The sequence below is a fragment of the Eublepharis macularius genome, chromosome 1 (assembly GCF_028583425.1).
Source record: "Eublepharis macularius isolate TG4126 chromosome 1, MPM_Emac_v1.0, whole genome shotgun sequence".
NCBI lineage: Eukaryota > Metazoa > Chordata > Lepidosauria > Squamata > Eublepharidae > Eublepharis > Eublepharis macularius.
This window is the reverse complement of record NC_072790.1, coordinates 91,503,277-91,529,772: the sequence shown is the minus strand read 5'-3', so window position 1 is coordinate 91,529,772 and position 26,496 is coordinate 91,503,277. Positions and strand designations below refer to the sequence as shown.

General features: G+C 39.4%; 1 protein-coding gene across 2 annotated transcripts in view; it reads left to right on the top strand.

Annotated features, from left to right (window-relative positions):
- ASCC3 (activating signal cointegrator 1 complex subunit 3) overlaps positions 1-26,496 on the top strand; it is a 362,388-nt gene that overhangs the window by 137,922 nt on the left and 197,970 nt on the right. For both annotated transcript variants that reach the window (XM_054986845.1, XM_054986854.1), the window contains exons 12-13: positions 2,456-2,632; positions 5,358-5,429. In XM_054986845.1, coding sequence (XP_054842820.1) covers positions 2,456-2,632; positions 5,358-5,429 — 249 coding nt within the window. The remainder of the gene's footprint in view (positions 1-2,455; positions 2,633-5,357; positions 5,430-26,496) is intronic.

Sequence of the window (26,496 nt, the reverse complement as noted above, 5' to 3'; positions counted from 1 at the left end):
ATATGGGCATAAAAGGGCTGTATTTTTGGAAACAGTGTAAGTAGATAATGCTGTACATAATTGGCAGGGTGTTTGTGCCATTCTAAGTCATGATGGTAATTTGTAGGTATAATAGAGCATTTTTACCATCATTAACCAATCAGTGCCCCACAACGGCATGTGAAATTGGCACTCTGCACTTACATCAAGCCCATTATAGGACATACCATCTTCTCTTGGGACCTACAATTGGGTCAGATAAGCTTAACTTTCAGCATTGTCTCTAACCTTGGAGCAGTACCTGTGTTGCAAGCAAGCTTCTGTAGATTCAGTCTAATTACCCACAATTCATAGAAACTCTGGCCAAGCAGGCGTATCTGTTATGATCTTTACTTTCTTTAGGGTGGATTTTGCTTTAAATCTCCCCCTTACACCCTCTGGGTAGTTTGCTGCCACCAGGAATATATTATTCCAAAATGTTTTATTTAAATTTTCCCTTTTGTAACGTGTTTGAGCGTCAGGCTCCTTCGTGGTTCTATGTGGCCCTGAGGATAGGAATGGGAGATAACTCTGGGATATAACAAAACAAAGTTTATTTTTTAAGAAGCGTATTGGTTACATAAAAGTCATTCTTAGTTCTTCTAGTTGCTTCATCCAAACTCATTCACACAGATCTCTTGTAAGGCTTCACACACAGTTAGCCTCTTTCTCTAGGCTCTATATTTCTCTCACAGAGAACTCCTCAGACAGCACACAGCTAGCCTGTTTTCTTTTCACTCTCAATCCTTTCTCTCTCAGGCGCACACACAGTTTGCCTGCTTCAAATAGAATGAATATATAGTCTCACAGACACATTCAGTTCAGGCTTCCCCTCAGGTTGCCTTTCCCTCACAAATACATGAACACACTCAGGCTGCACACAGCTCGCCTCTCTTGCCCTAACTGAATCTTTTTCTCTCCCTCAGTAACTGAAAACTGCCTTCACTCCGCCCACTCTCTGTCATCAACCAATCAGATCACTCACTCATCTCTCTCTTTCACCCCCCACTCTTCACCTATCTCACCAAACATTTAAAGCCACATGCACCCATTTCTTGAAATCATTACAGTATCTCTTTATAATCTTTTTGGATGTCAGGAGTTTTATATTCTGAATGGTGTTTCTTAATCCTGTTGTGGTGGTCTTAATCCAGCCAGTTGAAGGTACTAGTTTAAGAAAAAAGATAAATCTCTTTGATGGCAGAGAAAGGGATGAAAATTGCAGCCTTTTAATATAGTTTAAATTAAAAATAATTTCATTGTAGTCTTGAGAACATAGCATGTGCATTTACATGAAGGTATTTGTCATTTCAGTACATAATGAAAAGAATCTAATTTTCAATTAACTTGCTATTGTTAATTGTGTCCACCATTAACTTTTTTATCTGCAGCTATTATTCATTTCCAGTTGAATATTAAAACAAATGATGAATGAATTCTGCATAAATATAAAGGCATTGCCAACAAAATCATATGTTAAATCATATACATTTAAATCTAAGGCATGTCAAATACCACTGCCACTGGAATGGAACTTAAAGCAAGTGTTCTTTGCAATTCTAATCAGTGGACTTTTCCAGAGTTTTGAAACATCACCGGTTGAATGTATAGAATGGTGACAGGTAATTTAAGATGCATAAGAAGCCACTGTACAAGTAGTAACATGGGAAACACTTGTACATTTATGTATTTTCTTAATGTAAGGGTTAGTGGCACTAGAAACAACCATTTGCTATGCTATTTTCAGTAATTGCAGAAATGTAATGGTGTCTACAGTTCATCACAGTGTTGCAGTAATTTGTCAGTTAGATATACCTATGACTAATTACTGGATTATATTTTGACTTAAGTCCATTTAGTTGTCAATGTCCTATTGTGAAAAAGTCTTGCCTTTGTAAAACTTTGTGTACAAATTAAAATTGTTCCCTTTAAATAAAAAGCTGTTCTTAATTCTTCAGGTGGAAATACTCACATGGGGCTATTTTCTCCTAGCATTTTTGAAGCAATTCTTTGTCTTAGGTTAAGACAGTGAATAAATAGTAAGTTGAGCACAATCAGGTGAATATTGGAATAAGTTTATTTTGATCTGATTTGAAAACCATTTTTACTCAAGCAGTTCTGTGCTATGTCTTTTTTTCAAATATAAATTTGTTCAGGCAGTGTTTGTCCTAAGCTCAGTACTCAATTTTTGAGTAAAGGCCTCTTCCCCAAACCCTAACCTATTCTCATCAGGAAAAAATCTTAGTGTGTCTTGTTTAAATGCCTGCATTAGGCACTGTGACAAAATATTTATAATAATTGCCAAGTGTCTTCTACTATGTATATACTTTTTTAAAAATTGATTTTTTAATATTCTGATGAACTAATATGTAGTCTTTATACAGCCTCTGTAATTGATAAAATAGTTGAGAAATCTTAATTTTTTTTTTAAATACAGGTTGAATCTACACAAAGCATGATTAGAATTTTGGGCCTTTCAGCTACTTTACCTAATTACCTTGATGTTGCTACATTTTTACATGTTAATCCCTATATTGGACTATTTTATTTTGATGCTCGTTTTCGACCTGTTCCTCTTGGACAGACATTTATAGGGATCAAGACAACCAATAAGGTAAATTTATTATAAAAGAGTGGGAGAAAGTTGTTCAGGGATTATTAAATATGTTCAAGGCACGCTTTTCTACTTGAGTGACCCTCCCTCTAATATTTCCATTCTTTTTATAACAAAATACATGTAACTGTATTTGCTTATTTTTATTTCTTTATTTACTTCATTTATCTCCTTTCTCCCCAAGGACCAAAGGGGCCTCCATTGCCTCTCCTCTTCTATTTTATCCTTACATCATTTTATCCTCATAACAGTCTAGATGCAAGGTTTTTTTCTAAATAATGATAGGGTTCCCCTTTCTGCTCCTTATTATTTGTTTTGTCACCATAATGGAGAGGAGGAGCATTCTTACTGGTTTGTCAGTCAGTTCTTTATCCCTTATAATCAACTATCCTTTTTGTGATGAATCAAACCAGTCACAGAGGATCCATTCTGAATGTCCTGGTTCTATTTTAAACTGTGTCTGCTGTTACAATGTTTTCAGGAATTATTTAGTTATACAATTGTTAACATAAATACAGAATTAGTGCCACACACACACACACACACACACACACACACACACTTATGAACACTTAAAATAATGGATAAAAGAAACATATAGATACAGTCATTTAAATAGAATGGACAGCCATCGAAAGTGAGTGAAGAAAAACCAAACAAACAGAAAAGTCTTCACCCACTGGCAAGAAGATAATGATAAAAGGGGACAGGCAAATCTTCCCAGGGAGGGAGCCACAATTTTGGTGCCAGGACTGAGAAGATCCTTTCTCTGGTGGCCACCCAACTAGCCTTAGATGGTGAGGGAACCTGTAACAGACCCTTTGATAATGACTGGAATGATCACGTAGATTCTCATGGGAGTAGGCAGTATTCTAGTCCCAACAGTATAGGCTTTAAATATTAACATCAGCAGCTTGAATTGGGCCCAGAAGGAAATTAGGAGCCAGTGTAGATGGAACAAGAGTGAGGATGATATGGTTCCTATGGCCATCTCCAGTCAACATCCTGGCACCTCATTCTGTACAAATGCTAGCTTCTGGACATTCTTCAAGGGCAGCAATGCATAGAGCATTTTGCATTAGCCTAATCTAGATGTTACCATGGCATGTATCACCATGGAAAAGACATTTTTGGTCATAAAGGGCATCAGCTGATGAAAGGTGTCCGTGGCTGCTGCTGCTGCCTGCTTACCTAATACAAGGCCCATGTCCAGCAGCACCCCCAAGTTAAGAACCTGCTTTGTTAGGGGGAGCAGAATCCTATCCCAAACAGGAAACTTACTCTATTCTGCAAAGTGATAGTAATTACTTTCCTTGGTTCTCCTTCCTTTTCTGGCCCAGAGAGACATAATCAAGCTTCAGAGGCAGCATCAATGTGTTTAGGGAGCAGCAATTTAGGGGGTGGGAAGATTAGGAAAGATAGTAAGTGAAGCAGTAACACTGGGCATGTTCACAAATAACATTCTGCTCATCATTCTTTGGGCTTCATCTTCATTTTCCCCTTCATACTAAGCATCAGCCTAGAGATCAGCTGTATTAGATGTATACAGATGATCTTTGAGCTAAGGCATACATGATTATGGAATGTGTCACAGCTGAGGTGGCCCCGATTTAACCACCACGCAGGATCAAGCCAGAGCAAGTTATAAACTTGTTCAAGCTGAGGCCACAGAACTTCTGTGTGGGCCAGATGTTACCTATCTGCAAGAACAGATCATGTTTATGGGTTTCTGTCCCAGGAGTGAGGATAAAAAAATCTATAAAAAAGGAGTAGTTTCTGCTAAGCCTCAGCTAAGCAGAAAAATCTCAAAGCTAAAAAAGGGAGGTTAATATCTACCCCAAACTAGGAAAACAATATATGCATATATCACAGCTTCAAAAAACAAAACACTAAGATTTTGCAACATTAGAGTTAGCATTGCCTAACAACAAGGCATAAAAAGTAAGTAGCAGCCACAGGGAGGGAGAGTGAGCAGTGGTAATGGCAAAGTGGGAGGAGGAGCCACTGGTTGGATGGAGGGGACATAGGGCATTTTGGGGGAGAGAGCAAAAAGACAGAGATGGCAGGACAAAATTTATTTTTATTTTACTACATTTATAATATACCTTTCTCCCCAATGGGGACCCAAAGCAGCTTACATCATTCTCCTCTACTCTATTTTATCCTCACAGCACTCCTGTGAAGTAGGTTAGACTGAGAGTCACTCAGCAGGCTTCCATGGCAGAGTGGGCATTAGAACATGGGTCTCCTAGGTCCTAGTCCGACATTCTGACCACTATACCAGGTGGCCACAGAGACACTGTGGGGAGATGGTGGCAAGCTAAGCAAGAGGAAAGAAAATACAGACCGGTGTGGTGGGATAAGGATTTCCCTTCCCTGTGAGTTATTCACATTCCCCAACCCCACTTTTTTCCCCTATTTATTAAAAAAACAGATTGTACTGCTAAATAAGCCCAACTTGGTTGAGTGTGGCAGATTCCTAGGTATGAAGTTATATTTCAAAATATTTACATTGGAAGTTAAGATAGATGCAATCCCTTGTGTTACCATAGTATCTCAGTGAAAGAAAAATGCATAATAATGTGAAAAATATCCCTGCACTTATCAAGCATTAGTAACAAAAATATCGAAAATGTATCTCTGTATTCAAAATGTTGGCTCAATAATGAAAAAATGAGCTTTACATTTAGATACTACAATAAGGCATCTTTATCATGTTGCTTAGGTGCAGCAGCTGAATAATATGGATGAAGTTTGTTATGAAAATGTCTTGAAGCAAGTGACAGCTGGACATCAGGTATGTTTAGCTTTATTGGCTTTTTACTTATAAGCCTGTGAATAATATCAATAAGGATTTATTCTTTGCATACATAAACACTTTGATTTACTTCAGTTCCCTCTGAACCAGCTGACTCAGCTTTCTGAGGTTTTTGGAAGTCATGACGATATTTTAAAATGAAAGTTTTATGTAAGGAAGTTGGTAAAGTCAAAAACTATAGTAATACAGTATCCAGAGCATGTAGAATTCCTTTTCTACTTGTCATTGGCTATTTCTCTTTTACAATATAGAAAATTGACCAAGACTGCCCTGCCCTGATGAAATAGTACATTTTCCATGTACAAAGAGGGATTTTGGAGGTGGAGGAGATGTACATTGCAGACAGCTATGCTTATTAGTTAATTTACACATTTTAAGCTAAACATGCTTGATCTATTGTTAATAAACTCCAGGCATCTGCAAGCTATTGAACTTTTATGTGAAGATCCTTAACTGAAACTGTCTTAAAACTCATAGGCAAAATGAACTATATCTTGGAGCTTTTAATAGCTTCTTCTGTCTATTTATACACATTTATATATGAATATCAGTGATAGTTCCAATTTTGTTTTCTTTAGTGTTGTGAGCTTCACCAACAGGGCCATCAGGGCCTGCAGGGGGTGCTCAAGAGTGGGGATGGGGAATGTGGCAGGAGGGGGTTATACTGCACCCTGCTCTCTCTCTGCTGTCTCTGTTGGGAAAGGGGGGGCTACACTGTGCCCTACTCACTTTCTCTCCTCATTCTGCGAAACAGGGGGGTATATTGCATCTTCCTCATTATATGCCTCCCTGTCAGGCGATGAGGGGGGTCTACAGCACCCAGTTCCCTCTCTCTCTGCCCTCAGATAACCCTTGCCCAGCCAACTCTCCCTGTTACTCTTCTTTCCCTGTTGCTCTCTCTCCCTCTCTTTTTCTCCCTCCAATACTCCCCACCCCACACCCTTCTTCTTGCCCGCTTTTATGGGGCCACCCTCAAGCTTCCTCCCACCTTCCCCCTTGTTCCCCCCTATCCCCGTTCTCCCTCATCTTCTCCCTTCGTAGCGGGCAGCCCTCCCAACCTATCTGAAAGTTCCCCAGCCAGTTCCATTGCTCAGGGCTTCCCCTTGGCGCCGCCCTGCCTCGATGCAGCACGGGACTGGCTGGCCCTGCCCAAGGCTGGCGTTCTCATCGGTGGGCACAGGCCCTGCCGATTGGCCTGGGTGGGGTGCCGCCCCGCGGCTTGCCAGCTGCACCAGGCCCCTCCACAGTTGTGTCCTGGCAACCGGCATCGGCCCTATTGCTCTGCGGCGGTGGTGGCATTGGCCGGCTTCTGGACATGTTCTGCACCCGCCACCTGCTCCGCTGTCCTGGGTGTGTGGTGGTCTCTGTTGGCCCTGGCCCTGCTGACGCCCATCATTGCAGAGACATTGGGGTTCCTTCCCGGCCCGGTCCCGGCTGCCTTCTCTGGCTCAGCCCTCAGAGCAGGCTTCCCAGGTAGGGTGGGGTGGAGCGAGGCCTCCACACCCTGACAAGTGTTCTAATGTATACAGTATAATGTTAAAACCATTTCAGATATATCTTCTCATTATTTAAATAATTATCTGAAATTACCGAATTGTATAGGCAGAGAACAGAGTACTAATGAATCCATTATGTGATTAATTACTTGATCCACTCCCACTTTTTCCATATGATACAATGTTCCCACTTGATTCCACTTACTATTCAAACCCTGTTTAAAAGGATATACATGCATTCATTGTAACATGTGAACATAGCTCCCTTCATAGCTGGAAACACCACATTATTTTTTGTAATGAGAATGCAGGAAACTCCCTTTCAAAGAGTTAGTTTGTCTAGTTCTATATTAGTTACTTTGAAAGGTTACAGTTTTCCTGCATCTCTTATCCTTTAGTTGGAGATGCCTGAGATTCAGTGTGGGACCTTCTGTATGCAAAGCATACTTGTGAGCCACAGCCTCTCCTTGACCATTCAAATATAATGGCATTGAAACTGAATGTGTGACAATCTAAATTCACTGGTTTTACACCTCACATACATCACAAACAATTGTATGATAGGGAGATTATGGTGACTTTAAGGTGCCCTGATGTAGTGACATCACTAACTTATTGGGCTGACCTAATTCAGATATCCATCTACCACTACTATACAGGTACAACAACGTTGATGCAGTCTTGAGCTGGTGATATAAAAATAAATATCAAAGAAGTATTAAAAGATCCAGGTGTATTTAAAGCTACAATGCGTCTTCATTGTTACCTGCCTTTCTGTAATTGTGTATGTGTGTGTAACTCTTGAAACCTTAATAAATCAAATCATCTGGTTATCCTTTATACACTATTATATTCATTCTTCAAAGAATGGTACATCTTAGTTAGGCATTAATTTACCCTTGTACAATTCACGCTGGTTGGGCCCAGTCACATTAATGTAATACAGGTTGTAGTGTGATGTTCAACTGAAGTTGTATGTTGTTGGTGTTTTAATAAATATTGTGTGCATTATTACTATTAAAGAATAAGGACAGTGGGAGGTAGTTGTATTCTTCAAAGGCATGTGTTGTAACAGATGGAGGAAAATCTTTTCATGTTGATTTTTCAACTGTCCTACTCTGCAAGACTTCGCGATGATTTTGGCTACTGGGAAATTAAAAGTTGGCAGATCAGCCTTTAATTTTTATCCATCTGTTCAGTTTAATGAGATGTCTCATTTGTAGGCTTCACTTTGAATTAGTCAATGCAAGTGTGGTGATAGCATTCTTCCCTGAGACCCCTCCTTTTGTGTTATTTGCCGAAAGGGATAATATTAAATGTTGTAGTCTCACTGTGTTTTTTCCTCTGTTATGGAAAGAAGTTAGTATGCATGTGAAAAGCTTTTAGCTGCTTACAGAGTTAACTTGTTTTCCTGCAGTGTTCACTAAAGTTTAGGTTTCTAAGACAAGTTTTGTACTTAGAGCATTTCTTTTCCATTGAGATTCTTTTTCTTTTTGTTTTTTGCAACTGCTTTGGTAAAAACACACACAAAATTATACAATGTATGATGCTAGTTACTTTTTCTTTTCAGACAGGTAACCATTCCACCCCCCCCCCCCAAATAATTGTTTTCTTTACATATTCATTAATAATTGTGCTTTTTCCCATTTAGGACAGACAAGAGATGGGCTTCTTTCCTTTCAGAAGAATATATATTTGTTTGAAACTAGCTGTTTCCACTTGGATTTCACATTAATTGTTTAATTGTTTATGTTATGTTATTTGAGTCTCAGTGAGAAAGTCGGATTATAAATGACATAAATAAATAGACATAAATAAATCGTATACGTTAGGGGTGTGCACTTCAGGTTCCCTCCCACCCTTTCCTCCCCACCCCCCACCTACCTGGCATCGGCAGAAGGGAAGGCTGGCCCTCTCTGCCGGCCAGCCGCATCGGCCATGGTGGCGGCAGGGAAGGCCCTGGCTGCACAAGGTAAGTGGGGTGGGGGTGGGTGTTTAAGGGTTGGGGGCAGCCTTCTTCCTCCCTCCTCCCATGTCACTTCAGTATGCTCTGAATCTTTACGGAGCATACTGAAGTGACCTGGTGACTTTAAGGTGCCCTGATGTAGTGACATCACTAACTTATTGGGCTGACCTAACTTATTGGGCTGACCTAATTCAGATATCCTGAACTTCCCGGACTTCCGGTTTGGGATCCATGGAGGTCTAACGCAGCTCTAAGTGCAGAGCTGACCGGGCTGCCGTTTCAGTGGCTGGAGGGGCACAAATAGCCCCCGGCCACCTGCTCTCAGGCGGAGAACAGGCAAAGAACGCTCAAAGACCTCAGGGTGCGTTGATCTCGGGCGAGGGGGGGTTCTGCGCTAAGGATTCTCTCTCGACCCTTGAGGTCCCACCCTTTGACAGGTCGGCATAGATCTCTGCGACAGACCCGGGGCCAGTGCGGCTGGCATAAGACCTTCGTGCCCAAGCTTCAACAGGGGGAAAACAAATGGAAAGAGAACTTAAGATTGAAGCAGTGATTACAACCCAGAAAGACGTTTGAAAAGGTAAAGATTACTATCTCCTGAATTGGGATGGATTGTTAAAAGTAACGAAGTTTTAAAAGGACTTTTTAAACTGCAACAGACTTACTATAAGGAGGGGGAAACCCGGCAAGAAATAGATTCCAAAAAGGACTAAGTAAAAAGAAGTAATTTCAGAAAAGAGACATTTGTTTATCATACCTGTGGTTGAGAATCGATAGCAGGCTGTGGGAAAACTTCTACCATCGCGAGAGCTGCAGCGGAGAGTCGGGAAACAGGAAGTACGTAATAGTGATAGAGTCGCCAGAAGGAGACGGCCCCTACTGGAAGACAGGAAGAAGGGCATCGCCATTTTTGAACAGGGAAGGGCTTTGGCTTCAGCAAGGGCGGAAGTAGGACATCTTGGATTACAAAAGGATACAGAGAAACCATAGAGAAAAGACGCCCGACGTTTTGGATTTTTGAAGCGATTTTTGTTCATTTAAAGGACCGGGACTTTTAAATTAATTAAAAGGACTACCAATTTGGATGCCACGGAGCTAAGAAAACGTGCAGACTCGTGGGAGCGAGGTAAATCAAGCCCCACGATGTCGAAGAAAGAGTGGCAAGCAGCCATAGAGAACTTGGACAAAAAATTTTGTGAAATGCTAAAGGAGCTTAAAGAAACAAAATTGGAGTTGGTGAAAGAAGTCAAAGATGTCAAAGAGACAGTTAAAAATGAGCTGGCAGAAGTAAAAAAGGGAATGGAGACGATACAAACCGACCTGCAGGCAGCGCAGCAAAAAGTTAACGATGTGGAGAAGGCGATGGACAACCTTACAGAGACGCAGCGAACGGACATGAGAGTAATGAGGGGAAGAATGGCAGTTGCGGAGAGTAAATATATGGAAAAGCAGCTGAGGTTTCGAGGTTTGTTGGAAGTAGAAGGAAAGACAGCACAAGAACAGGTGACTGAAGTGTTAGCTGAATACCTGGAAAAGGAGGAGGAGGAGGTTGTGGCTTTCCTAGATGTGGTGTACCGAATAAATTCCAGATTTGCGACCCAGAGAAAGGTACCAAGGGATGTGACAGTGCAATTTACGACAAGGAATGTAAGGGAAATGATAGTGACTAAGCAATTTCAAGATCCATTGATAGTTGATGGCAAGACAATTATCATCATGAAGGAGTTACCCAGATCGGTGCTCTTGGACCGGAAAAAATACAAAGTGTTAGTCCAGACTTTGAAAGACATGAAAGTAAGATACAGATGGGAATTACCGGAAGGGATATCTTTTGAATTTGGAGGGGTAAGAAAGCGCATCAGATCTGAATTGGAAATGGAAAGGTTCATGATGGACAATGAAAAAGACTTACCAACAACAAGGCTTTGAATATGGAGTGCAAAGTTTTATCGTGGAATGTAAATGGACTTAACTCACCTAATAAGCGAAAAAGTATTTTCCACTGGCTATTAAAACAGAAATGTGATATAGTTTGCTTACAAGAGACTCATATTAGAAACCAGGATGTAAAATACCTTAAAGTAAGTAAATTGGGCATTGAATTTGTAGCGGCCTCAAAAAAGAAAAAAAGGGGAGTGGTACTATATATAAAAGAAGAGCTGCAACCAAAGGTGATAATTAGAGATGGGGAAGCCAGATTTATAGCAGTGGAATGCATTTGGGACTTAAAGAAAGTGTTGGTGATTGGAATATATGCGCCTAATGGAGCTAAAGAGTGCTTTTTTGAGGATTTAAAGAAGCAACTAGATGAACTTTCACATGATCAGATAATACTTGCAAGAGACTTCAATGGAGTTACGAATTTGGAACAAGACAAGAAATCAGCCACTACACAAAAGAAAAGAGGATTATTACCAAAGACTTTTTTGGATTAATGCAACAGGAAGCGTTGGAAGATGTGTGGAGAACGCAGAATCCCACAATCAGACAGTATACCTTTTTCTCTGCAAGACACTCTACCTTATCGCGTATTGATATGATCTGGGCCTCAAAGGACTTAGTACTTTGGACTAAGGAAGTAGAAATAATGCCTATGGTAGGCTCAGATCATAACCCAATTATGTGGAAAGAACTAAGAGAAAAGAATGGAGAATAAATGAGGATTTGTTGCAAGAAGGAGAAAATATGGAAATGTTGAGAAGGGAGACTAAATTCTTCATACAGTACAACATGAATCAAGAAGTACCAACCAACAAGGTATGGGACACGTACAAGGCAGTAATCAGAGGTGTATTAATGGACTTAAATGGAAGACTTCGAAGGAAAAAAGAGGAGAAGAGACAGGAGATTATGGAAAAAATAAAAGCCAAAGAAATCCAGTTGAAGAAAAGACCAGGGAAAAAGAAAATATATCAGGACATTAAAATCCTTCAGGAGCAGTTGACGGCCATGAATAATAAAGAATTGGAATGGAATCTGAAAAGACTGAATCAAAAGTCGTTTGAAGGGGCGAACAAACCTGGGAAATTTTTGGCATGGCAATTGAAGAAAAGAAAGGGGAAAAAGATAATAAATAAAATATGTGATGACAATAAAGTACACCTGGAACAGGTCGCTATTAGCAGAGCCTTTTATAAATTTTACGCTAAATTGTATGATAAGAAAGAAGTGAATAAAGATGCGATAGCCGCATATCTGGAGAAAATGAAGCTGCCAGTAATGTCCGAGGAGTGGAGAGTTAAACTAAACAGTGAAGTAACAGAAGAAGAGATAAGGAAGGCAATACAGTCAACAAACTTGGGAAAAGCGCCAGGGCCTGATGGACTCACAGCTAAGTTTTACAAGGCAATGGCCAATGAACTGGTACCGTTTTTAAAAGAGGTGATCAATGGTGTTATGAGGGACCAAAGGATCCCAGATACCTGGAGTGAAGCAAATATATCATTGATCCCCAAAGAAGGACAGGACTTGACCAATGTTAAAAACTACAGACCTATCTCTTTACTTAATAATGACTACAAGATTTTTGCAAAGATCTTGGCGGAGAGAATAAAGGGGTGGCTAGCCGAAGTTATTGGAGAAGAACAAGCAGGCTTTTTACCAAATAGACAAATCAGAGACAACCTAAGGACAGTCATAAACGCTATAGAATACTATGATAGGCGATGTGATAAGGAGGTTGGTTTCTTCTTTGTAGACGCTGAAAAGGCATTTGACAATTTGAACTGGGACTTTATGTTTGCCACCATGGAACAGCTACAAATGGGGGAAAGGTTCATAAGAGCAGTGAGAGAAATTTATAGAGACCAGAGTGCAGCAATTGTGGTGAATGACGAGCTGACTAAAAAACTGATTATTGGAAAGGGTACAAGACAAGGTTGCCCGCTATCCCCATTGTTGTTTATTTTGGTTCTTGAAATTTTGATGATGCAGATTAGAGAAGATAATGCAATCCATGGTATAAAGATAAAAGACTTTTCCTATAAGGTCAGAGCGTTTGCAGATGATATAATGTTAATTGTGGAAGATCCAATTGAAAACATGCCTAAGGTAATAGAAAAAATAAAAGAGTTTGGAGACTTGGCAGGTTTCTATGTAAACAAAAAGAAATCAAAGATTTTATGTAAGAATATGATTAAACAAAAGCAACAGTTATTAACGGAAATAACAGACTGTGAGGTAACAAGTAAGGTGAAGTACTTGGGAATTGAATTGACTGCAAAAAATATAGATCTATTTAAGAATAACTATGAGAAATTATGGACTCAAATAGAGCATGATTTGATCAAATGGAATAGGCTGAACTTGTCATGGTTGGGAAGAATTGCAGTAATTAAGATGAACGTGTTACCAAGAGTTATGTTTCTGTTACAGACGATACCAATCATTAGGGACTCCAAGCAATTTGATAAATGGCAGAGGAAAATATCAGAGTTTGTGTGGGCAGGCAGGAAGCCTCGAGTGAAAATGAAAGTGTTACAGGATGCAAAAGAAAGAGGGGGAATGCAACTGCCCAACCTGAGACTTTATTATGATGCAGTCTGTCTGGTATGGTTGAAGGATTGGATCACATTGAAAAATCGCAAACTGCTGGCCTTAGAGGGATACAAAAAATTATTTGGATGGCATGCATACCTATGGTATGATAAAGTAAAAGCAGATTCTATGTTCCTGCATCACTATATTCGGAGAAGCCTCTTCACAATTTGGAAGAAGTACAAAGAATACCTACAAGAAGGAATTCCCTCCTGGGTAGTTCCATATGAAGTAATAGATCCAAGAACGGTCGATAATGAACAACAGTGTTTAACGTATAAGGAGATAACTCAAATAGAATCCTTTAAAATAAGAATAAGAACGCAACAAGAGATGTCTCCAAACTACGATTGGTTTCAATATAGACAAGTTAGAGATCTTTATTACTCAGACTGTGCGAAGGGAGGGATAAGGATGGAAGACTCAGAATTAGAGAAAGTAATTTTACAAGAAGACCAAAAGGAAATTTCTAAGGTCTACAAAGTGTTGTTAAAATGGTATACTGAAGATGAGACAGTCAAAGTGCAAATGGTGAAGTGGGCTATAAACTTTAACAAAGAAATAACAATGGAGGCGTGGGAATACTTGTGGAAACATACATTGAAAATCACGACATGTACCAATATTAAAGAGAATATTTACAAAATGATTTACCGTTGGTATCTGACGCCAAAGAAGATTGCGCTAGGGAACTCGAATATGTCTAATAAATGCTGGAAATGTAAAAAACATGAGGGATCAATGTATCATATGTGGTGGACTTGCGAGGTAGCTAGGCAGTACTGGGAGGAAATAATAAGAGTAATGAGTGAGATTTTACAATTTCAAGTTAACAAGAACCCAGAACTCCTGCTACTGAACTTGGGAATGGAAGACATCCCAGCACAACATAGGACATTGATATTCTATATGACGGCAGCAGCCAGACTTTTGTATGCGCAGAAGTGGAAAGTACAAGAAGTGCCAACTACTGAGGACTGGATTTACAAATTGCTGTACATGGCGGAGATGGACAAAATGACAAGAAAACTGAGAGACCTTGATCCAGGGCAGTTTAACACGGACTGGGGAAAGCTGAAACAATATTTGGTGAAAAAATGGGAGGTGGGAGGAGAACTGTGGCAGTTTGAAAATTATTGAGGTACACAGGAGGAGAGAAGTGACTATACCGAGGGGGTGGAGAGTTAATGGAAAAATTCTAAGCAATTTTATATGATTTTTAAGTATTATATTAAGTAGCAATAGCGTTGATACTATGAGAATTAATGGGATAGAAATTAACTAATCTATATTTTTTGGAAAGATAACCGTATAACATAGAGTGAATATATGCATACATACGTAAATTCAAAGATAGGTCTAATTGTTAGACTTATGGTATATGTATAGATAAAGAACAACATATAGAACAGAAGCCTAAGCAAATGACAATAAGTGTGTATAATATGTATGTGTATAGAAGTATTGGAATTGATGTATAAAGGGGGGCAAATTGTTTGTCCCATATTGAAGAGAATAGAAGGAGTAAGATAAAACACAGGTTATCAAAATGAATATTATTAGTAGTTTTAATGAAGAAGATAGATTAAGAGGATTTTATTTATATGACAATTTATATGACAATTTATATGTGAAAGGAAGTGGAAATAGTGCTTAGAAGAATCTGAAAGTATATTATAATAAACAAATAAAATAAATATGAAGGAGTAGAGGGAAAGTGGATAGGGGGTTGGAAAACTGTTGGAAGTCAATAAAAAGGGGGGAAGGGAGGGGGTTAGAATTAGAAAAAAATTAAAGAATGTGATTATAATTGTTATTATATGTTTCTAATCCAATAAAAATTCTTTTTAAAAAAAAAAGATTTTGGGGATTTCCGGATCTTTTTCCCGCTTTGGGTAAACCTGAAGCTGGAAACCCAAATCTTTTTGGGTTGCACACCCCTACTGCAATCTGGGTAGAAATCTCCCGTGAATAATTCAGTTTTGCATAGTTTATGGAAAGCTAGGAGAGTGAGAGCTGTCCTGACCTCAGGCAGGCTATTCCATAAGGTGGGGGCTACCACAGAGAAAGCATGTGTGCAAGCATTGATTGATTTTGCTCAGCTGCAGAAGGTATTTGCAGATGAGTAAAGCTGCCAGATGAGCGATGCAGCCATTGCGGAATGTAGAGGGAGAGGTGGTTGCACAGATATGAGGGGCCAAGGGCATGAAGGGCTTTGAATGTAATAGTCATGATCTTGAGTTGAGCCTGGTAACTGATGGGAAGCCAGTAGAGTGATTGCAGAATGAGAGTGATGTGCATGCTCTGTCTAGCTTCTGAGAGTAAATGAGCAGCAGCATTCTGCACCAGCTGGAGTCTCCCAGCTAGACTTTGAGGGGAGACCTGTATAGAACGTATTACAGTCATCTAGTCTTGATATTACTGTGGAATGAATTCAAGTGTCCAGAGCGGCCATGTTAAGTTAGAGGGCCTTCTTCCAGACTGATCTGAGTTGTGAGAATGCCTTTTTTTACAGCTGCATTTACTTGCTTTAGCAGCAGTGCTGGGGCTCATATAACCCCTAGATTAACTGAGTCAGCCAGGGTCAACTGAACCCTATCAAAAGTCAGAAGCACAATGCCCTTCAAGATATCCGCTTTCCCAGGCAACATCACTTTTTCCCTGTCTGGATTCAGTTTTGTTTGCTTTCAGCTAATAGATAACAGCTGTGAAGCAGCGACTCAGTACATCTACTGCATCACCAGGGGATTTGGATGACGAGATATAGAGCTGGGTATCATCTGCATATTGATGGCATCCAATTCCATTACTATGAATGAGTTCTCCTAAAAGCTTTACCTAGAGGTTGAATAACATGAGGGGTGGGGGGAGATTGTGCCTTGTGGAACTCCACAATATAATTCTCATACTGAGGATAGTTGGTCTCCAATAGCAATCCTTTGAGTCTATCCCATGAGGAACAATTTAAACCAGTCCAAGGCACATCTCCTGAGACAGCATGGCCTGCTGTGTCAAAGGCTGCAGATAGATCCAGGAGGAGCAACAAAGAAGCATGGCCTTTGTCTATATTTAGGCAGAGGTCATCAACTAGAGTCACCAGAGCTGTTTCTGTCCCATTGCCCGCCTAAAACCAGACTGAAAAGGTTCCAAAGAACAACAGTTATCCAAGGAAGCCTAGAGTTGGTCAGCTACTGCTCTCTCAATCACTTTACTCAAAAAGGGAGATTAGAGTGTGGGTGATAATTGGCTACATTATTTTTGTAACGAATTTTTTTTAGTGGGCAAATGACCATCTCAGTGAGAGGCTGAGGAAAGTTGTCTTGAGTTAGTGACTGATTTATGATAAAACTGATTTATGATAAACCTGATTTATGGTAAACTGATGGATGCTCACCAGTTTCCCAACACTACACTCACAGTTTCATATCCAGTGTCTGAGCTAGGCCTCTCATGAAGATGACTAACAAGCAGGGTCAGAGGCCTGCAGGAGGGGATTCCGCCACTGGCTCAGGCACCGCTTCCCCCAAGAATTGGGCCAGAGCTGGGCTGCGGCTCGAGAGTTCCCATCTGACAAAGTCACCAAAACGGAGGGGAGACAAATGGGCAGGTAGCACCAAAGGTACTGACAAAGCATCAACATAAGGGAGATGTTCTGCAGGGCCTGGGTCAGCCAGGCTGGTTGGGGGGCTTCTTCCTTACGGGGAATCTATTTCCTTCAGCTGCCTCCTCCCCTCCTTTGGCAGCCTTATTTATCCAGATTCTTCCACTGCAACACCTTCAGCCCCCAACGCACCCACCCAAGCTCCTGCTGCCCTCAGCATTTTCTTGGGATTATGTGACATCAGGACAGTTCAGCCAATAGCAGAAGGGTGGGCTCAAAGGCATCTGACTGGGGAGAGAGCATTTACTTTCAGTTTTACTCACTGTGACTCTTTTAAACTGATTTTGCACCATGCCAATAGCCACTGCTATCCACAAAGAGCTGTGATCCAGCACAGGTCTGCCTCAACCCATGCGAGGGCATCCCTGCAAATGCCCCTTGGAGGAGTAGCACATCACAGGTTCAAGTCAGAACTCTGCATTCAGCCATAAAAGAACCAAGGGAACACACCAGCCCAAACCCAGTGAGAAAAGAAAGCAGCCAACGCTTCTTTCTCTCCAAATAAGTCCCTCTCTGATATGTAGCTCAGCAACTACCCAGCTCAAGATCTGGTCCTTATGGGAGAAGACTGTAGTATCCAGGATGGGCAAGGTTCCAGAATACAAGTAGTGACTTTCACAGATGCTAGAATTTTCCCCTGGATCCTCAAAATCCAGGGGAGTCTCAATCCTTGTAGCTAAAAACACTAATTTTTTTCACAAGGCAACGTGTAAAGACCCAAAAGGTAGATATATGTTTATTAAAGGAACAATTGAAGAAGAGTTAATTACAATTGCTTCAATTTATGCACCAAATGAAAATCAATTAGAATTCATTGAGGACACTTTAAAGAAACTTAGTATATTCCAAGAAAGGGAAACAATTGTGGGTCTCATCTTAATTATATAATGAAGTACACTTTGGATAAGTCCCACTTTAAATGCCGCGCTAACACATCTCAAAAGCAGCACACACGATTAACAAAAATAATTAAAAATGCACAACTCCATGATATATGGAGACAAATGCACCCACAGAAAAAAGATTAAACCTACTATTCAGCCCCACATAAGACACATACAAGAATAGATTTTATTTTTAATTCTACTAACTTAGTCGAGCTGTCAATTCTCATATTGCCTTGGTCAGATCACGCATGGGTTAGTTGTACACTGGCAGCCTCTAATCAACCGCCATCAGAATATCACTGGACATTAAACAAACGTTTATTAGCCAATGAATCTACAAGCAAAGAAATTGAAAAAATTTTGGATTACATGAAAAATAATTACTCTCCTGAAATCTCCCCACAAATAAAGTGGGATGCTTTTAAAGCTGTTATGAGAGGGCACTTAATATCAATTTCAGCCTATGCAAATAAAAAAAGAACAAAAACAAGCAATTTTGGACACAATACGCTACTTAGAAGAGCAACGCAAAATATCTGGTTGTAACAAAATCTTACAGAAACTGCAACTTGAGCGTAAATTGCTTGACGCTTTTGAGACAAATCAAAATTTTAAAAACCTATTATTTTTAAAAGCAAAAACATTGGTACCATTGTCCTAAACAGTTTAGAATCTTGTCATGGAGAGTTAAAAATAAATCATCTAAATTGATTGCAACAATACAAGACTCAAATGGTTGATCGTATAACAAAACAGCAGATATACTTAATATATTTAAACAATTTTACAGTAAATTATATACTTCCAAAAGCCCAAGCAAATTCATGGCGCTTTATTTTCTGCAATTGCATAAACACATTAAGAGGATAGAGGATCCACACCGACAACTTTTGGACAAACCAATTACATTAGAAGAAACTCAAGAAGTCATCCATAATCTGAAAAATAATAAATCAACAGGTCCGGATGGGTTTTCTTCGGAATTCTATAAAAAAAATTGACATCAAAATCACACAACTTTTAACAGACACATGCAATAGGATTCTCGATACAGGTGTATTACCGCCGTCTTGGAATAATGCCTTGATAATATTAATCCCCAAGCAAGGGAAAAAACAACAACTACCAGCCTCTTATAGACCAATATCCCTGCTTAATCAGGATTATAAAATTTTTGCATCGATTCTAACCAAGTGACTTAATAAATTTATCGGTCAATATATCCATCATGACCAATCAGGGTTTATCCTGGGTCAAGGTATTACTGATAACATCTTCAAAACCCTAAACGTAATAGAATCTAGCAAACACTTAAAGCATGACACCTTACTACTATCTTTAGACGTAGAAAAAGCTTTTGACTCTCTGGAAACTGACTAACTGCACTCGTTATTACAATGTATGGGTTTCGGTCAAAACTTCACCAGAACGATCAGAGCGATCTGTTTACTTGCAAAAGCCAATATAAACGTAAATTGCAAAACTTCGGAAGAAATAAATCTATCTAGAGGGACAAGACAGGGATGTCCCCTTTCGCCTTTATTGTTTGCACTTGCTCTGGAGCCTCTTGCAGCAAGTATACGGGAACATAACAAGATCCACAGAATTAATCTGGGCGCAAATATGTACAAATTGAGTCTGTTCGCGGATGATATGTTGCTGTATCTTTCACAACCTTAGGAATCCCTTTTTTATTTACAAAAAAATACTTGATATCTTTGCTCAGATCTCAGGTCTATCAATTAATATTTCAAAATCAACTATATTGCCTATAAAGATTCCTCCACAAATCAAAGAAACTCTGCAATGCAGATTTAAATATCAATGGGCCACAAAATACATTCTGTATTTAGGAATCAGTATCTCCACGCAGTTAAAATTTCTACTGAGATATAATCACCACCAGAAATGTAATGAAATTAAAGCGGAAATACTTAATTGAAATAAACAATTCACCTGGTTTGGAAGATTCCACTTAATTAAAGCTTTTATTTTACCTAAACTAATCTATTTGTTCCAAGCTATACCGTTGTCAATTCCTCCAGATAATATACGGCACTGGCAAACATCGTTAAATAACTTCTTATGGAATTATAAACATCCGAGAACCGCATTCTGGATTTTAAAACAGAAAACTAATCAAGGAGGATTTAATTACCCCGATTTGACTATTTATGTTCACACTACACAACTTACAAACGCTCTTCAACTACTAGTGAAAGAGAACCAGCTTGATTGGATTAAAATTATACAATCACAGATTGCCCCCATATCACTCCAAGAATTACTATGGAGTCAAAAACTCCATAACTTCTAAAGCTAACAGTTTGAAATTAGATAATTTTATCCATTCCTTCAACCAAATTAAATCGCTTCATGGTACAGTCTCAGATTTGGCAATTGAAGGCCTCCCCTTTCCTTTGCGTCACACAGCACTTTCATCTTGATTCTTGGTTTTTTCCCTGCCCAAACAAATTCTGATATCCTCTTTTGCCATTTATCAAAATGCTTCTTATCTTTAACAATTGGAATCGTTTGAAACAGAAACATCATTCTAGGTAGTACATTATTTTTACAACTGAAATACGTCCCAGCAGTGACAAGTTCATTTTATTCCATTTCAGCAAATCTCTATCTGTAACCACAATTTTTCGTAGTTGTTTTTAAATAAGTCTGTATTCTTAGCTGATAGTTCTATTCCCAGGTATTTTGTTTTCTGAACCACTTCACACTTTGGAACGTTCATTAATTCCTCCTGTTTCTTTTTTGTCATATTTTTACAGAGCAATTTCGACTTTGTTTTGTTAATACTAAACCCAGCCAGATCTCCAAATTCTTTAATTTTATCTAACAGTGCTGGTGATGTCTGGACTGGATCTTCCACTATAAACATCACATCATCTGCAAAATCTTTATTTCTTGAACTATTGTTTTCTTCCCCGGTCTTTTCTGTAAATCTTTCTCCTTCTTGGAAATTTTCTCCTGTATCTCTTGAGTTTTACTTTGCTTTTTATCCTTTTCTCTGCTGTTCAATGTAATCAAGATCCCTCTCATCACCGCTTTATATGCATCCCACACCATGTGTGTTGGCACTTCCTGGCCATCATTCTGTTGAAAATAACATTTTGTCTCTCTCTGGATAACTTCAATATTTTCTTGACTCTGTAGAAGATCTTCATTTAGTCTCCATCTAAATTTCCTAAGTCCTGTCGAGACTTTCCATATCATTGGGTTATGGTCTGAGCTCAATCTTGGCAATATTTCTATTTTCTTTGTGAACAAATTTAATTCCTTTGTTGCCCAAATCATATTAATTCTTGAAAAAGACTGGTGTCTTATGGAATAGAATGCAAAATCTTTTGTTTTAGGATTCCAATTTCTCCAAATGTCCTCCAAATTTTCTTGTCCAACCAATTCAAAAAATGATCTTGGTAACTTCCCAGCCTTTTTATACAGTAGTTTTGACTTCTTATCTAATTGTAAGTTGACAACACCGTTGAAATCCCCAGCCATTATAATTTGCTCATATGAATATTGGTCCATTTTCTGAATTAGTTCCTTATAAAAATCATCTTTAGCTCCATTTGGTGCATATACTCCTAAAACCAAAGTTTTCTTAAAATTCAAAATAATTTCTACTGCCAAATATCTTCCTTCTTCGTTTTTAAAAATTAATTTAGGGTCCAATTCTTGCTTTACATATATTACAACCACTCTTTTCTTTTGCTTAGCAGATGCCCAAAATTCTTGTCCTAATTGTCTATTTTTTAAAAATTTAACATCTTGTTCTTTAATATGAGTCTCTTGTAGACATATTATATTACAATTTTGCTTCTTAACCCAATGAAAATTTATTTTACGTTTTTGAGGTGAGTTCAATCCATTAACATTCCAAGATATTAATTTGTACTCCATGTTACCATTTTTTAAACACTCCTGGAAATACTTTTTCGTTGTTAATCAGAAACACCGTCATCTCATACTTGGACTTGATAGTCACTCTTTCTCATTGAAAACTAAAACTCAAACCCTCAGGTATTTCCCACCTATACCTGATATTTTTCTCTCTCAATTTTCTAGTTAAGCCTCGGTATTTCTTCTGCTCCTGTAAAAAAAAATTTGGAAGCTCTTTCATAATTCTGACTCTGCCCCCTTCCAATTCCAGTGGGTTTTGAAAGTGTCTTCTTAATATCTCCTCTTTCATTCTTTTAGTTGTCAGTTGTGCAATTATATCTCTAGGTAGGTTCTTCTGCTGTGCACAAGTGGAGTTTACTCTATAGACCAAATCCAAATTAACTTTAATTTCTTCTGGCTGTTTTCCTAGGAATTCTGCCAATATTGCAACCATTTGCTCTTGTGCATTTTGTGTCATAGACTCCGGCACTCCTCGAAATTTTATTTATTTTATTTTATCATATTTATATTCTGCCCTCCCCGCAAGCAGGCTCAGGGTGGATAACAACATTAAAACATTTAAAACATTTCATTAAACATTAAACATAAAACATTTAAAACATTGTATAAAGATATTAAAAATAGCAGCACTCTTTTCTTGGTGGCGGCAATATAGTTGATTACAGAAAGTGCAACAGTGCAATTGAACATGGCAGCAGCTTCAGAACAGTGGTGGGCAGCTCTCCTAGGGAGGGGAGTAGATGTTATATCCTCCAGCCAGTGGAGGCCCAGCCTCAGCCATAAGCCTGGCGGAACAACTCTGTCTTTTAGGCCCAGCGGAAAGATAATAGAGCCTGCCGGGCCCTGGTCTCGGTAGACAGAGTGTTCCACCAGGTAGGAGCCAGGACTGAGAAAGCTCTTGCTCTATTCGAGGCCAGGCGGGCCTCCTTGGAGCCAGGGACTGATAGCAATTTCTTTTCTCCTGATCGGAGAGTCCTCTGGGGAATATACGGGGAGAGATGGTCCCTCAGGTACGCTGGCCCCAGTCCGCACAGGGCCTTATAGGTCAATACCAAAACCTTAAACCTGATCCGATACTCCACTGGCAACCAGTGCAGCTCGCACAATACTGGTGTAATATGCGCCCTATTTGGTGCTTTCATAATGATGTGTGCTGCTGCATTTTGCACCAGCTGTAATCTTTGGGTCAGGCACAAGGGTAGGCCCGCATAGAGCGAGTTACAGTAATTCAACTTAGAGATGACCGTTGCCTGGATCACTGTAGTTAAGTTACAGGTAGACAGGTAAGGGACAAGTTTTCTGGTCTGCCACAGGTGGAAAAAAGAAGACCTGACAACCGCTGTGACCTGTGCCTCCATTTTCAGGGAGGCATCTAGGATCACCCCCAGGCTCTTAACACTTGGAACAGGCACAAGCTGTGCCCCATCGAGGGTCGGGAGCCAGAGTCCCGAATCCAGTCCCCCATGGCTCAAGTATAGGACCTCCATCTTTGTAGGGTTCAGTTTCAGTCGACTCTGTTTCAACCAATCAGTCACGGCTGCAAATGGCCGGGCTGGCCATCCATCATCAGATACAGCTGAGTGTCATCTGCATATTGATGGCACCCAAGCCCAAAACTTCGCACCAGCTGGGCAAGGGGGCGCATATAGATGTTAAACAGTAAAGGGGAGAGTGTTGCCCCCTGTGGGACCCCACACACCAATGGGTGACGGGGTGACAATTTCTCCCCAAGCGCCACCCTCTGTCCCCGACGGTGGAGAAAAGAGACAAGCCACTGTAAGGCAGTCCCTCGTATCCCCACATCGGCAGAAATCTTAACTGATTTTCCGTAATTTTACATTCCATCACCGCCATACGCTCCTGTAGTACTCGGTTTTCCAGTTGTAAACTAGAGGTCTTCTGCTCCACCTCCTGCACTGTTTGATTTGTTATCTGAAGTTCCATTTTTATATCTTCTCTGCTCTTAGCCAGCTCTATCACCTCTGCTTTTATTAAATCTTTTATATTTTTTAACAAATTTTCCTCCATATGTTGTATAGTTTGGCCCAGCTGTTTGTTACCATCCAGCACTTTTTTCCCTAATGCTTCTATAGCAGTTTGCCATTCTTTCTCACCTTTCCTCTTCGTGCCTGGGCTAGCTTTTGTGCCACCCCACGTGTCCGCTCTCTTTCTTAACTCCGTTTTTAATATCAGCTTCTAATTCCTTTATTTATTGTATAAATGGGGGGAAAGGGGGGTAGTCAGTTACTGTTTCTTTTTCTATGGATTGATGTTTGTATTGCAGATTTTTTGAAATTTTGGATGTATAATAATTATCTTGTACACAAACTTGATACTAAAAAGTTTTCTTCCTTTAAAAAAAAACATATTAAAATCTATTACATAAAGGCTAGACATGTGCCCATGTCTAGTCTTTATGTAATAGATTTTATAATTTTTTTTTTAAGGAAGAAAACTTTTTAGTATCAAGTTCGTGTACAAGATAGTTATTATACATCCAAAATTTCAAAAAATCTGCAATACAAACATCAATCCATAGAAAAAGAAACAGTAACTGACTACCCCCCTTTCCCCCCATTTATACAATACACCGTCCATTTAGATCTCTCCAAACACCTTTTAAAGTCCTTGCTCCTTTACCCAACTACTCAATTCATTTTCTTATTTCTTACAATTATTTATATTTTAAGTGAGCAGCTTCAGTCCTTTAATTCTTAAGGCTACGGTACTAAGCCCATGGCCAGTCCGAAGACAGAGCTAAGAAAAACAAACAGCCACATCTTTATATTCTGTTATTAGTCCCATTATTTGTGTTTATCATTGACTAAAGAATTTCTTAAAGGAGAAAAGTATACAAAGGGATTTTTATAACAGCCTACCCTCCGTCTTTCATACATCAAAACCCAAGCCATCTGAAGTTTTGTACTTGTATTTTCATTACAAAAGGCAAAAGAAAGTGTATAGATAGACTTAGCTTAACCAATAGTTTAAGTTTTGAAATTTAGCAAATCTACAAAGTTCCCTCTACCTCCCTAGTGTTTCCCCTATTAATCCTAGAAGATATCTTGTCTCAACATCTTTCTTATACTTTTATTTAAAGGAAAGCAATCCAAAGAAGAAGATAAAGGGTGAGAAGGGAAGTAGAAGACTACAGAGACCCATTTGCCACACTCCCTCTAGTCCAGTAACTAAACATAAACAATATCTAATGTGTTAGAAAAGCATAGAGTATTGTATTAGGTCTATATTAAACCACATGAAACAGGAGGCATATTAAGCCTAGTTTCTTTCCAGATTCTCTAAGTTTTATGTTAAAGCAATTTAGATAGCATTTAGAATATGGACATATAAAAATCACAATATACCTCATATACCATCCTTATTTGTAAAAGCTCCTAACAACCCTATTTACCCACCCTTTTAATCTCACTTCAATTTAAAGCTCTATGCCATATAAACAGCAAAGAAGAGAGAAGGGAAGAAAAGATAAAGGAACAAGGGTCACACTTTAAATTTTATTTTCCTTCTTCTTCTTTCTCCCTCTGGAATAGTATTGAAACTCTTTCTTTCCAATGATCAGCCATAGCCAACACTTTTTGCCTTCTAGCCATTCATGCGAGGTGCCGTTAAATACATTATAGTGTCCCTGTTTGTCTCTTTTCATCTTTGTGATATGTTTCTTGATTGGAGTTTGTTGTTTGCTTTGTACTTCATACAGAAGCAGTACGCTAAAAGTCTTCCTCACAGCTTCCTTTTCACCACACTCCTCCCACTTCTTCTCTGCTTTCACAGAAGAAAGCCGATTTTCTCCTCCATTTTGTTGCGAGTATTTTTTCACAATTCCACTCCGATTTTCTTTTAGGTAAGTCTGTCCCATCAAAATTCTCTTCTAACTTGGCATCTAATGCTGTGCTCGTGCCTGTTTTTATTCCAAGTGTTTCGCCTGCTTTTCTTAATACACAATCCATCAGTTTAGAAATTTGTTACAGCTTTAAAAGTATCCAGAAAATGCCATTTTGTCCACTCACTTACAAATTTCAATCACAGATCTTTTAAAACTGGTAAAAAGCTCCTTTGCTCTTACTATTTGTAATTTAAAAGTTTTTTGCTCCCCAGCTCTCCATCTCCATCCCATTCCTTACGTTTCTCTTCTTGAGTGTCAGTTTCCTAGTCCATGAGGCGGCCATCTCTCCGGGGGATAATAAACTCCCCTCATCAAGCCTTTAAGTGTCGTAAAGCAATAAACAATACTCTTACTTGGAGAAATGTCAGGTAAATCACTCTTTTTCAGTCTTTCAGTTTTCCTTGCATCTATCATGTCAGGAATTCTTGCTTTGTTTTCGCTTGTTTCAAAGTCTCGGGGTTTGTAGCTTATGCACCATTAAGGCTTCTTCCTCGGTCCTTGCCTTCGAGCTGGTGCAAGGGCTCCAACAGGGGGTTGCCAATCCCTGTGAGCTCCTCCACCTTGCTCTGACCTACCCCCCTCTCTGTGGGGGGATCTTGAGGACCCGACTCCTTGGGTCCCAGGGAATCGGGAAGATCACGGTACTGAGCTCATAAACTCAGCTGCCATGACATCACCACG